Source organism: Mizuhopecten yessoensis, unplaced genomic scaffold (genome assembly GCF_002113885.1).
Source record: "Mizuhopecten yessoensis strain PY_sf001 unplaced genomic scaffold, ASM211388v2 scaffold10423, whole genome shotgun sequence".
Taxonomy (NCBI): Eukaryota; Metazoa; Mollusca; class Bivalvia; order Pectinida; family Pectinidae; genus Mizuhopecten; species Mizuhopecten yessoensis.
In genome coordinates, this window is record NW_018408539.1 from 224,826 (window position 1) to 239,542 (window position 14,717).

The 14,717-nt window shown below is 35.6% G+C and overlaps 1 protein-coding gene across 1 annotated transcript in view; it reads left to right on the forward strand.

The window, feature by feature from the left end:
• Window positions 1–11,746: 11,746 nt before the first annotated feature.
• The window catches only part of LOC110460537 (zinc metalloproteinase-disintegrin-like batroxstatin-1), a 33,488-nt gene continuing 30,517 nt past the window's right edge, over window positions 11,747–14,717 (forward strand). Inside the window, exon 1 of the mRNA XM_021513500.1 lies at window positions 11,747–12,298. Coding sequence (XP_021369175.1) covers window positions 12,202–12,298 — 97 coding nt within the window. The 5' untranslated portion in view covers window positions 11,747–12,201. The remainder of the gene's footprint in view (window positions 12,299–14,717) is intronic.

Below are 14,717 nucleotides of genomic sequence, written 5' to 3' on the forward strand. Positions count from 1 at the left end.
ATGCCAGTGGTAGTCTTTACCTTCATTGTTATAACTGATGCCAGTGGTCGCCTTTACCTTCATTGTTATAACTGATGCCACTGGTAGCCTTTACCTTCATTGTTATTACTGATGCCAGTGGTAGTCTTTACCTTCATTGTTATAACTGATGCCATTGGTAGCCTTTACCTTCATTGTTATAGCTTATGCCAGTGGTAGCCTTTACCTTCATTGTTATATCTGATGCCAGTGGTCGCCTTTACCTTCATTGTTATAACTGATGCCAGTGGTCGCCTTTACCTTCATTGTTATAATTGATGCCAGTGGTAGCCTTTACCTTCATTGTTATAACTGATGTCAGTGGTAGCCTTTACCTTCATTGTTATAACTGATGCCAGTGGTCGCCATTACCTTCATTGTTATAACTGGTGCCAGTGGTAGCCTTTACCTTTATTGTTATCACTGATGCGAGTGGTAGCCTTTACCTTCATTGTTATAACTGATGCCAGTGGTACATTGTAGCCTTTACCTTTATTGTTATAACTGATGCCAGTGGTACCCTTTACCTTCATTGTTATAACTGATGTCAGGATGCCAGTGGTAGCCTTTACCTTCGTTGTTATAACTGATGCCAGTGGTAGTCTTTACCTTCATTGTTATAACTGATTCCAGTGGTAGCCTTTACTTCCATTGTTATAACTGATGCCAGTGGTACCCTTTACCTTCATTGTTATAACTGATTCCAGTGGTAGCCTTTACTTCCATTGTTATAACTGATGCCAGTGGTCGCCATTACCTTCATTGTTATAAATGGTGCCAGTGGTAGCCTTTACCTTTCTTGTTATAACTGATGCCAGTGGTAGCTTTTACCTTCATTGTTATAACTGATGTCACTGGTAGCCTTTACCTTCATTGTTATCACTGATGCCAGTGGGAGCCTTTACCTTTATTGTTATAACTGATGCGAGTGGGAGCCTTTACCTTCATTGTTATAGCTTATGCCAGTGGTAGCCTTTACCTTCCTTGTGATAACTGATGTCAGTGGTAGCCTTTATCTTCATTGTTATCACTGATGCCAGTGGGAGCCTTTACCTTTATTGTTATAACTGATGTCAGTGGTAGCATTTACCTTCATTGTTATAACTGATGTCAGTGGTAGCATTTACCTTCATTGTTATAACTGATGTCACTGGTAGCCTTTACCTTCATTGTTATCACTGATGCCAGTGGTAGCCTTTACCTTTATTGTTATAACTGATGCGAGTGGTAGCCTTTACCTTCATTGTTATAGCTTATGCCAATGGCACATTGTAGCCTTTACCTTTATTGTTATAACTGATTCCAGTGGTAGCCTTTACCTCCATTGTTATAACTGATGCCAGTGGTAGCCTTTACCTTCATTGTTATAACTGATGCCAGTGGTCGCCTTTACCTTCATTGTTATAATTGATGCCAGTGGTAGCCTTTACCTTCATTGTTATAACTGATGTCAGTGGTAGCCTTTACCTTCATTGTTATAACTGATGCCAGTGGTCGCCATTACCTTCATTGTTATAACTGGTGCCAGTGGTAGCCTTTACCTTTATTGTTATCACTGATGCGAGTGGTAGCCTTTACCTTCATTGTTATAACTGATGCCAGTGGTACATTGTAGCCTTTACCTTTATTGTTATAACTGATGCCAGTGGTAGCCTTTACCTTCATTGTTATAACTGATGCCATTGGTAGCCTTTACCTTAAAGGTGCCCCTCTGGATACATATCAATACCTTATTTTGTTGGGTCATAGTTTTTATAAACATGATTCAGATGCTGGCAGATTGTTAATCATGTGTACGGAACAACGCAAACTATGATTACAGGTGAAACTGTTTATTTATTATTGTGGCTGAAATAAGTATATCTGATTTCAAGGTTTTTAAGGTCGACGCGCAGTCTTGAATGTTAAAAATAATATAATTACAAGAACGTACATTTCAATTAATTGTACTTGAGTATATCATCTTCCTGAAATCATTATTGACGTACATGTATACACATGTTATTCAGTAAAAATGGGGTCCCGCTGGTTTTGGTATTCTGTTTTTGTTTTCCCACATACTGATGGTCGTAAGCTAATTATATGTACAGTCTTATATATACCTATGTCCATTACCTTATCACTTTCCTCATTAAAATGACCCATATGTAGTCATGAAAAGGTCATATTTGAATTTTATATAATATTTACGAAAGTTTCATAGTATGACACAAACTTAATCGGACTTATCTGAGGACATTTCTTTCAATATTGTTTTATTTAATTCTTTTTTGTTTAAAATAATAACAATTTTAACCTTTGACGAACATCACAGCACACGTTAACCAAGGCACACAGCCGTTATGCTGTCTGTCGTTCATCTGTTTACAAACAGGTGCTCTTTTACTGTATAGTAGTCCTCACAAAAGCGGTCTGATACTATTTTATAATGATTTTATAACAACAGAAAGTCAACATTATGTTTAATGATAATAATAGCCATTGATTATCATGCAGAAGCACGTATTTCTAGAGCGCTTTATAATATAAAGTACATGAAGAGTAAAACAAAATATATACACATAAAAGTTAGCCTGATTTTAAAGGCTACGGTTCCTGCACTGTATCGTCTCTGGAGATTTTGTATCCATTTCTCAGTCAGGAACTCCAGGAAACCTTAGTAAACACATTCACACAGGTTAGTGTTCTGATTGGCAAAGTTACATGGCAGTTATAAGTTTTAGACCGTTTGTGACTTATATCATTTACAAAGTTTGACGCGTAGACCATAGTACTCTGGTGTTAAACGGGTATCATTATATCACGTCTGCCCCCTTGTTTCGTGTGTTCTCAGATACATCTTTTTAACAGGTTTGTGTCGAGATTGTGTTGTGTATTAATTGCGTGGTACCTTTTTGTTAGTTGAATTCTGCGTTGAAATCGTGTCCTAATGTATCGACGATGCGGTATATTGTTGCATGTATATTGGGGGTGTCACAATACGTCAAGAGTGTATCACGATATATTACAATACATAATTAATATATTGCGATACGTATCCCAATATATTGTCATAGGTAAGATGTGCTCGATTTTATGATAAGTTGTTGTCAGAATGTTATCAAACTTAACCATATATAATATGGATCACATATATTTAAGATTTTTGTCAAACCAACCATCGATAACAAAATGTGAACTAATTCCCACCACTATTAAAAGCCTGTTTTACGCGTATTCGCAAATCTGTTAGAATCTGTAACAACTTGCAAAGTTAAATTACCAAGCAGATTGAGAATCATAAAAATAAACTTTAAAACAAATATATTGCGATACAGAAATAATTCATCTCTGTATTGTGGTATAATCCGATATACCCGTGTATTGCGATATACCTGTTTTCCGATATATTGTGACAGCCCTAATGCATATTGAGTTGAAATAGGGTCCTAGTGTATTGATGATTTCTAAAACAATTCAACCTATTGATGTTTTGTACGGATTAGGTTACAATTAATAGTATTGTTCTAAATTCTGAAATACATTGATGATACTGCAGTGAAAATGGATTTCATTTGAGTTAGACATCATAAATCAATGCAGAGACACTAACTACTTATGTAATTACATCGGAATTAAATTTATTCAAATGTGAATTAACTGGAAATAAATGTCACGTTACATTTTTATCAGTATCTTGAATTTACATAATAATATGCGTTATTTATGCGTAACAAAATAACAATGTCCTGTTCTACAAATTGTAGAAAAATTGCCGGAGGCTTTAAACACTGAATAAACATTCGAGTTTGAATTTTAACATAGACATTAATCCACTGGTTTCAAAGTCCAATTTTCTGACTACTTTGTGAATGCAAAATTTCAAGTAGATCAAACAGCGGCACAGGATTCTTGACATAGCTTCATATTTAGTGGTTAAACAAGGAAACCTGTAAATTAATTAATCATTCTGTGAGAATTAAAAAACGTATTTATCTGAATAAATGCACAATAATAAGTTGCATCTGTCTGGTGATGCTCCACCGTCAATACGGTAACATCCTCGGTAATTCAGGGGTAACGCTCACTTTCGTTCTCTGCACCCCTAGTATATGTCATAGCAGAACTGAGCACGCGGTTAGCTATTTGAGGTGGTGCACACCGAGTCTTCGATATTGCTATGACATATTTCAGGTTTGCAGAGAGCATACGTGAGCGTAACCCTTGGAGAGTCGAGGATAATACTTTATTTAATCCATTTGACATAGGATATCGTTCCTGTATGGTTGCACACTGTCTTCATTGTCATACATGTAAAGGAATGCAACGCGTCGCAATTACAGTTTGTCCCGTAACGTTTCCACACATGTTTATATATCACAGATAAATCTCTATTACGTATGCATCAGTTCCTACGTTTTGCACGTTCTAGATTGAATGTGCAATCAACTTTCAATATGCATTTGGATATCGCGCAATGAATATTTGATACGACAAAGCACCACATATAGTTCAATCTCTGGTAATTTCGAAGAAAAAGAAGCAAATTCTCTATTCTATGATACTTACAATAAAGATAATATTAAATATGTGTCTGCTAACGTTTGGGAAAACTTATTCCAGGCTAATTCATTGTTAGTTGTGACGTCATAGGGAATAAATCTTCTATGCTGGGTCTGATGTTGAATAACCTTTTGTAAGATCAATGCATTGGTTTGTGATATGTGACAAAGTACGAGTGGAAGGCTGATGCAGTCTTTTGTATGATATTTTGTGTAAGACGCAATCAATATGTTGTGGGGTGTTGATAAAATGTGTGGAAGCAATCACGTTGTTATATCCGTTTTAAACTTTGACGTGGATATCGCTTCCCGAGGTTTATGCGGCCGTATTTGTTTCCTGACAGATATGGTTACCCTAGACACCACAACCATGCTCTCGAGTAATTGGCATCTAAACTGTTCGGTAAAAAAGTTTATAAAAAAGATATCATGAGCCAAAGGAAACTACACATCACGAAAACATATAATAATTTATTGAAATACGTTACGAATTGAAATGTATTGCTTTAAAACTTGGAACAACAATATATTTTGCGCGTCTTTGTACATGAATTTCTTCCAACCGAAAGGTGTTGCAGAAGACCTTAATGATATGAAGCTGCATTACAATCACCTTTCATAAAATATACCCCGCCCCTCCTCACAAAAGGCAGCAAACAGGCAGACAATACCGATGAAACACCAAAACAGAAGGAGAGACAACATGGACCCAACACAAACTTGGTACACAATCATACCGAAACCCACCTGATTGTATTTTAAAACGAATAAGGAAATATATAATTAATCAAGATTTTGTTATTAACATTTTTGACATAGGGATAACCTTACAAGGCCAGACTTACAAGATGTGTTCCAGGTTGAACATCCAATCTCACAATGGCGATGAGTTTGATCAGGGACAGTATATTCACTATACGTCCCTGGTTTGATGTTCCTAATGAACAAGTTTTGTTGCATAAGTTAATCTTGTTTGTTATTGTATATTTAGAGAAAGTATGCTGTTCAATCTGTGCGTTTATGCTTACGATACGAGCCTGAACATTACTTTGAACTCTGAACTCAATCTAATGTTGTACATATTGAACTAACTGTTTAGAGCCATCAATCAGTAACATTTGATAATTCTCTCATTAACTCGCAACAGTCCTGTTTACGGACACTTGGCTCTAATCTCATCAAGCCAAGGGTTTAACGTGTGCAGTTTATTAATTATGTGGGACAGTTTTCTAAGGGAAATCTATGTCAGTAGGTTGATGCGCTGTTTTACTGATATCAGTCCCCCGGGGGAGTAGGGTCCCTGTGTACACACAGTACTTTGGCCAACATATAACTTACCTTGCTCGCATCACCGTCCAGCGGCCAGGTAATAAAAACCTGGTTAGCTTTACAAGTTAGCTTACCTATTTAAAACACGATTAAAGCTTTCTTTTTTATAAATTTTCCCTTTTTAAGAATGTCTTAACAATTTTGGTATAATTTTAGTTATAAATTATGAATTCAATATTTCATTTTTTAAATGTGCCATATGGATACAGATGTCCAATTCTTCTGAAGCTAATGAGGCTTTATCGACTGTGTTAATACAAACGGAAGGCTGATGCGGAAACTACCTAAGCGTGAATCATGGCTGCAGTGAGTGGTTGAAATTTTGTGGACTGATCTTGTCTTTATTGGCCTCGCACCACTACGGACAGATGAGATGTTCAGCCTGAAGGTTGTCGTATATGAGTAAGATGATGATGCTGTTCAGAAAAATTCCCCTCGTAATTCTAAAGGTTAGGTTAAACATAGGAAATTCCTGTTAAATTTGTAACGACCATCAATATAATAAAATACAGATTTGAACTGATACCCAAACGTTACTATGTCAGCGATATTGATAAGTAATCACTAATAATACCAAAACGCTCACAAATGGTAGACAAAACATAAAACCAGCCTCTCTCTGGTTGGCATGAAGGAGGTATTCTATATATAGTATCTGCCTAAGAACAAGTGGATACCAAAGTGTCAACAGAATCGTAATACGAACCTAAAACCGAAAAAACTAGGGAAATATAAAATTAGAGAAAAGGTACAAGAAGGAGGATCAGATAAGGTGTACCACAAGGGTAAGCGTCTTCAGCTTCGTTGATGGCACCTGACATACCAGAAACAACAAGTAAATGTATTTGATCGATAAGGCCAGGTATTTGAATATACAATTTTTTTTTAAATATTTATATAAGAGTTTTGACATATTTAGCATTTGCAATGGCCGTGGGAACATCTTGTCGGGTACTTAGCCTTCCAATAATGAATAGTGTACCTTTACGTTTGGAAAGTCCTTTCTTACTGGATCAGTATCATTCCAGTGTGTACTCTATCCACGCATTCAGCAAAGGTGTTAAAAAATACCAGAAGGAAATACACATTTTCATATTGAAACAAATGGATGTACACACTACAAAAAGGAATTACAAAGTGTATCTAAGTTGAGCCAAAGGCGCCCGAGCGAAGCTCTTTAATGGTAACACGGGCGTTTGTATACAAAGTTGCTTCCCCTTTCTACACCTCCCCTTTATTTATGTGTTGTCCGGAAGTAGACGTCCATTAGGGAAACAGGAAGTGTATCCTTGAACCAAAGACAATTGTGTTTCAACCCATACATGAACATCTTCATATTGAAAAGAATCCTCATGTTTTATTACTTGTTTATTTAGATAAAAAAATAATATACATTCTAAGTGAAAAAAAGTTTATCACATAAAATGTGATACTAACAGGCATGAAACTTCGTTCAGAGATTATCATACTATGACGTCACAAGCACGTCACAATCCATCGGCCTTTATCGGTTATTTCCGGAAGGATGAAAGATAACCAGAAAATTCTGGAACTGATATCCGTTGCATTTATCTCTTTGTCGGTGCTTCAAAACTATTTTTTCTTTATTTCAGTTTTTTTTCCACAGGCATAAAAAGTAACAATGCATATATTTTCTGAAGATGTTTTTTGTCATCAACCCGGTTCTGTTGATATTTCTACCGAGAGATATCTTCAAAAAAGAGATCATTTTAAATTTCATCAGCTTTTGATTTCCATTTGTTGAGAATATGAACGAAATAATTGACATTTTTGAAAGTCTGGATATAGCCTTTACATTATTTATGCATAATCGCTCATAAAAGAAGCAATGGAAAATGCATTTATGACGAAATTAACAATAATTTTCCAGACAACCAACTCAAGCGCAACGCCCTTTTTCAGCAACGTATTACTTTTTCGCAACGCGTGCCTATTTATAACTAGTTACAGACAGAAACTGTTATTTTATTTGGTATTATTACCTGTCAAACCTCGGTGATAGTTACAAAATTTGAAATTAAATCCGGTGTTTCAAGATGGAACAGTAATTGAGACTACATATTCATATCAAGACAATTTCAGGAACATCAAAGATACAATGTTTTCTTTTTTTAATTTCATTTTATTAACTAACATCTCTATACATTTACTAAGACTTGTCGTCAAAAATGTAATATGCACATTTTTCTATAGTAATTACCAAACAGTTTTCCCCCATCTTTTCTCAACCATTCTGTTTGTGCCCTGACGGAAGCACACAGGGGGTTAAATTCTTAATATGGGAGGAAGCTAGTGTATCCGAAGAAAACCCGCGTGGTCGGGCAGGTGACCGGGATTGAATCCGGCCATCTTGTTGAAGACGAACGCGCTATCCACTGCGCCACCGACCCATCATATACGTTACGCGGAAGAGCAAATATCTACTTAAGCTTTGACGGGAAGAAAATGACGTCATTGATGCAAAAATTATATTGTGAATACGTTTTTACTAATCATCAACTACATGTACCATATTGTTGTTTATTATGATAATTTAATGAAATATCAATTACGGCCCGGACAGCTTCGGCCAATGATATCGTGGCAAATTCGGCGAATGTTACACATAAAAAGTCGTAAAATTGGCGATAAAATCTGAAGTGGCATGCTTTATGACGTCATGGTTCCAATGGGGGCCGAGATTACCCGAATGCGTGTCCAGCCTAACCTCATGGCGGAACTCGTTCGGCCATCCGATCTTCCGACAGGATAGTTAAATAATGTTCAAAAACGGACGTGCTGCCATACTTCCTAGAACAGACTTTAATAATAAAAAAGGCCCAAACTTGCCCCGGTCTGCCTATTGTTATGTCGGTCTTAATATTATTAGAGCTTGTGTTTTATTGTTATTCCTCGACTAGCCGACTTTTAAATAAAGTTAATCTTATCTCATTCTAAAAGCAGTATTCTGAATTAGTAGATATCAGAGATAAACAAAAGCTACGCTCTTTTCAGCCATTATCTTTTCATATTAAAGGATGCAACTCAACTGAAGAAGACAATGTTTTGATACTAAATTTGATTTAAATCGCCCGTCTAGTGATATTTTACTTGCGCATGGCCCTCGAGTTCCTCCGATGTCGTTCTTTGGGATCCTTAAAGGACGTGCTAGTGCAATGTAAGTTTGTCATCGACATCCGGGTAACAGTCATTTCATGACTGGTCGATGATAAAGAAACCCAGATATGCCGCAAATCCTCTCCTCTAAGAATTATCGACGGTTAAATCATACCTGAGTGTGATTTTTGAAAATTTGAAAATTAAAAAGGATAAATGTCCTTGTATCAATTTGAAATCCATCTTAAATTGTTCAACACATCTTTGATATTTTTTGTTATGACCTGCTTTGCAGAATGCCACTCTGTGACACTAAATTAATTTGGTGAGGTCTAAAATATCTCGCCGGTAACTTGTTTAACAGAAAGTCTGCAACACTTAATCAACTTAGCCTTGGAATATCGCCGAACAGGTGTTCACTATTCATCGTAGGCGTTAATTATAAGTTGGGGGTGTACGCCAAGTGTAACGAATGTATAGACAGGAACGACCAGTGTGACTTATGTTTATTTTGGCGGGAGACAGCCATGATGGACAGACAGGTGTAAAAGGTGCTATATCAACTAGGTCCACACTAACAGAATGTAAATTTCTCTTTGTGTATTTACTTCTGATGAATACATCAAGATATTCGTATAAGACATCAGCAGTTATATTAATAAAACTCTGACATCAAATATGTAATATCATTTTCAAATAATTATAAGGTATCTTTTTTGAACAGAAACAACTTGGCAAAGAGCACATGGAAATGTGTGTCAATAAACATTTTTTTTAAACATTTACTTCGGATTGTTAGGTGCATATGTATGAGTAGTAGAAAGGTTACGTATCACAACCATAAGTGTTTATTTGTGACGTTGCGGTGACTACTACGATACGTACCTTGCCATCTTCATCAGACAAATACTGACTGATTCAGGTGATGGGGTACGTATCGTACTAGTCACCGAAACGCTTACTGGTAGAAATATATAACCTTATACTTCACATAAAACATGTTATTTAAAAACAGCAAACACACAAACAAACAAACAGCAGTACAAACATGACCTTTATAAAACAGAGGCAGTACCGGTTTCTCCTATATCTATCTATTCTGATCGGATTTGAGGCTCAAGTTGACCTTACATGCTTAGCATGTTTCAGGGATGTTGTATTAAATACATGTTTCTACTAGCCTTTACTTTCTCCTATTCAAAGTATATGCCATTTTTATTTTGAAAGAATATTGATTTTAAATAATTGTTAGCTGGTACGTAAGCTTAGCTACGTGTATCAAATATATGCGTGCTGTTTTTATAAATTATTGTTCGTTTTCCGAATAGAAACGAGACTCTTGAATTTATTCTGGGATGGGGTAAGCATACTATTCTACCGTATCAAAGAATAACATAGGGAATGTTAAGAACGAAATGTATTGCTTCTCATTGTAACCTACGTACCTGTACATCGAGTATATTACAAAAACAAAAACAAAACTTGATATTGTCATATGAAGATACAAACAAGGCTTGTTTGTAAACATTGGGTTAGGGAGTGCTTTTTCCTTAATTAACACAAGCTTAATTTCATTGGACGAGGATATAACAATTTATTAAACAATAGGGAGCGAACCGTAGGATTGTTCAGCGTAATTTCCATTACAAAGAAAACAGCTTCATCAATCTGTAAACAAGCAACGGCAGAGTAGAATATCTTAGTGTAAACAGTCGCTGATTAATTTGCTGTTTTATGATACTTCATATTGCCGAAACGGACGCAATGACTATTCAAACAGGTGCAGTAACTCTTGTTAGTTTGATGACAAAGTGAGAAAAAAGTTAAATAAAATTTATCAGCTGTTAATGTCCTTGGGTTATTGGGAAGTTTTTCTCATCAATTAAACAGCTCATGTCATCAAATAATTAATGAAACAGTACGATCCGTATTTCCGGTATTACCACACAGTCATAAGGGTTTAAATAAATCTGCTTATATCGTGCAGGCTACGGACAGTTGAGACTGACTACTTAGATACAACTTGCCCTAGTGAGGGGAAAAAAAGAGAATATATGTTTTGTGGGGGTTGTTAGCAAAGGTGTTAGTCTGGACAATAACTTATCACACCTTTGTGAACGGGTGACCTAGGGTTAATTCCCCTGTCTCTGCCCCGCTAGGCACACGTCAATCCGGGACTCTCACCGTCTATATAGCGTGCTCTTTCTGATGGAGAGGCAGACCAACAGTAGACCCTTAGCTACTAACTTTTACCTGTGAGAGGCCCTCACTGGGGAAATTACCTGTTCTGTTATCTTTTCCTATATGTTTGAAATTCTAAATGCTATAATGTAATCTTAATTTCTTTTTAAAACGTGAATATACTGGTACGTATATAGATACTCGGTTTTAATAATACGTTAATTCATTATTTTGTCTAATTTATTCTTTATTATAAGTTTGTTCTAAACCTGATTTACTGCATTCATTTCATATCCATTGCATTTTTTAAATTAATTCTATATTACTAATCATAACAAATTACTTGTACGAATTACAATTTATATTTGGTTATAGGTAAACTAATTGTTCAGAGTAATTCCGATCGAATCGTCTGTGAATGACAAATCTTCAGCTATACACCTGTCATTGGAGAGTCCCTAAGTGTTCCCAGCGCTCGTCTCCATACATAGCGTTTTGTCATTCTATCGTTGCCCATAGTACATAGCCTATATACATCTCTGTCTACTATATTACGGGACGCAGTGTACGGCCAACGGACCAGCTGACCAGTCGTGTTTCACTGTCGCAAGGATCATAAAGACCTTCGGACAGGAACTATGACCAACTGACCACCACTTTAAGGGAACTACCGGGTACTGGCCACCAATTTTTGAAATTTGAACTGTGACTTTTTTTATTTAAAGTAAGGATATATATAAAGAAAAGAAAACAACGTGTGTACCTGGTAAGAGCACTATCAGCAGGACAGGGATGTATGAGAAAGACTAGCAGAAAAAAATCCAAATTATATAACAGTCAGCTAAAAAGAACGGTCCGAACAAATGAATGGAGTGTTTGAAAAGTGCCAAATGCAACCAGCACATCCTGAACTTGACACCATAAACACTAATATCGGCTAAAGGTTTACAAAGGAGGTAGCTGATCATCCAAACTAAATCTCGTTTCTTCAGATAAAACATCGGAAGATATAAATATGACACGCGTAGTTGCTCTATCATTGACTTTGTCAGTATTTCTACAGCTCCTGGGATATTCAAGGACATCCGGAACTAGGGGAAGTAAACAGGGAGGTGAGTTCTTCGAGGAAGTGCATTTTGATACATTTATTTCATTTAGATCATTTGTACTATTCCATATTGGCATTCATAACATTCTTTTGATATTGTAATGCTTATACAATGTTTTCTGCAAATTTTTAATCTTTTAATTTTCTTATCGATATATATCAGTGTGCCTTATTGTGTTTTAATTATTAATTCTGGGTATTATTGGAAGGTTAACACGGTGTTGGTAGCTTTTTAATGTATATGTTATTCACTGACAATTCTATAGTAAATAAACACAAAAAAAGAATTATATAGCCTATTTAATATACATATTGATATTCACTGACACTTACATAGTATATCTTAACGTCATCAAGGTCATTGTGACGATAACAAAATGTTAAAGCAATGTAACATATTTCCTTAAACAGAATACTGTAATGGGTATAGATTGCTGGACAAAATCACTTTCATTTAGAATCGATCACATGTTTATCAATACATTATTGATAACCGTCCGAATACAGTATACTATTCCAGCAAACTCTTATGCACGTATGTGTGCTAGATGATGCACTGACCTATCTCTTCATAGAAATGTCAGTCATTTTGATGAAAACAAAGGGCCGTTTTAGCTAGCTCCTAGTCTACACAGACGCAATTCTTTCACACTTCCCCCTATATGTTTTCTATGTACAAAGGTATATATTTAACACACTAGAACAATTATCATATCAAGAACACGATTATCCCAAGCTGACAAACGTATGTTTATTCATTCCAATTAATTCTCAAGATGTTATCTCAGATGAGATAATACCACAAACTTTCCATACAGTGGTTAAACCTTATTTCGAATTCTTTTGCATTGCCATAATATTTCATAGAATGGTAATTTTGTGTGTGTGAGGGTCCTATTGCAATGCAAATAAATGTCTATTATAGAGGTATATTTCCTGTTTTGATACATAATCCACATTGCAGGTATGGTGTCTTACACACATATTAGTTAGTAAGACATGCACCTTTATATCGAGGTCATTAGCGTTGTCGTATTAACTGTTTACTGACAATTAATATACATACATATATACACGAACGCATGCAATTAACATGTGCTGGTGTGTTTCGTGTAACAACAATGTACATAATGATGTGTTATATGTACATTCCACAGACACACTTATAGGTAGACATATACGTCTGTCTATAAGGGGACTGTATCAGATCAACGTAAGGCAAACCTATACAATTTGGTAATAGATATAATATGTCAAAATGTATTGCATTCACCATACAACTAATCGGTCTTTCCGGGACTCCTCAATCATTCTAGGAACCCAAAAAACATGTAAATCCAAATTAGTCAAATCTTTTGTAGAAACAGAAGGGGAGGTACGTAAAAACCCCGAGTGTTATGGGTTTTAAAATGTAGAGATTAGCTGGTGAATTTCAAACTTAATATTTGGTAGATTTTGCAAATTAAAAACCATACCACTACCCTTAATAGATATATATGCCTCATAAGGTTACGGTAAACCTTGGGGACTAAGGAATTCAACCAGCAGAGTCTAGATTTCATATCACAAAGAAACACCAACCCTAACATTGTCTTAACCTACACCAATCTCTGTATAATAAGTTCAGTTCAGTAACCTTCCCTAGGGTCATGACTGAAACGTTTTTTTAAGTCTTTATGATGCCCTTCCTTTTGTTTTGATGCACCCTAACGTTGCTGACGGCTTTTCTTATGGAGTTTGCGCTGTTTTTTTTTTTTTGTCCTGTTGTGTGTTGATCAAGTGGTTTTATATTTATTCTATTTCTTTTTGAGCATACACATCTATATGGAACACGTTATAGTGTATAATAAGTATTAGCATGCATGGTTTTGACGTGTGTAATGTGATTATCATTTATAAAGCTAAAACCCTATTAATTTGTTGACCTCAGCCTTGTATGCTCTTTATTGGCTGATTTTTTTCATTATTTTGCGAACAGAGGTGATATAGTATTGTTTGTCCGGCCTACATAAGTGATATACTATAATATAATTTCATTGTTTTCTACACAATGATTACTTTATCATAGGTTGTGTGCTATAAGTGACGTACGTATGTTTTCATTGTTTGATGTGTGCACTGACTTTCACTCTTTTTTTTATCGACTATTGAAACATGAATAATACATATCTTCAATGTCTAGTACATATGATTATTTCTATTTTATCTTGTTAGATGCGTCCCGTTAATCATTTATTAGTTAAGCCAGGGCTTTACCTGATATTGTTCTACCTAAATTCATAGAAGTTTTTGCCAATTATCATGATTATCGGGACAGTTTCGACGCATATGTTGGTATCTACTATGGTTTCTTTTCGTTTGTTTTTCTGATATAGAAAAATTCGTGTTCTTTTATATTTACCGTCAAATCAGTTTTTCGACCA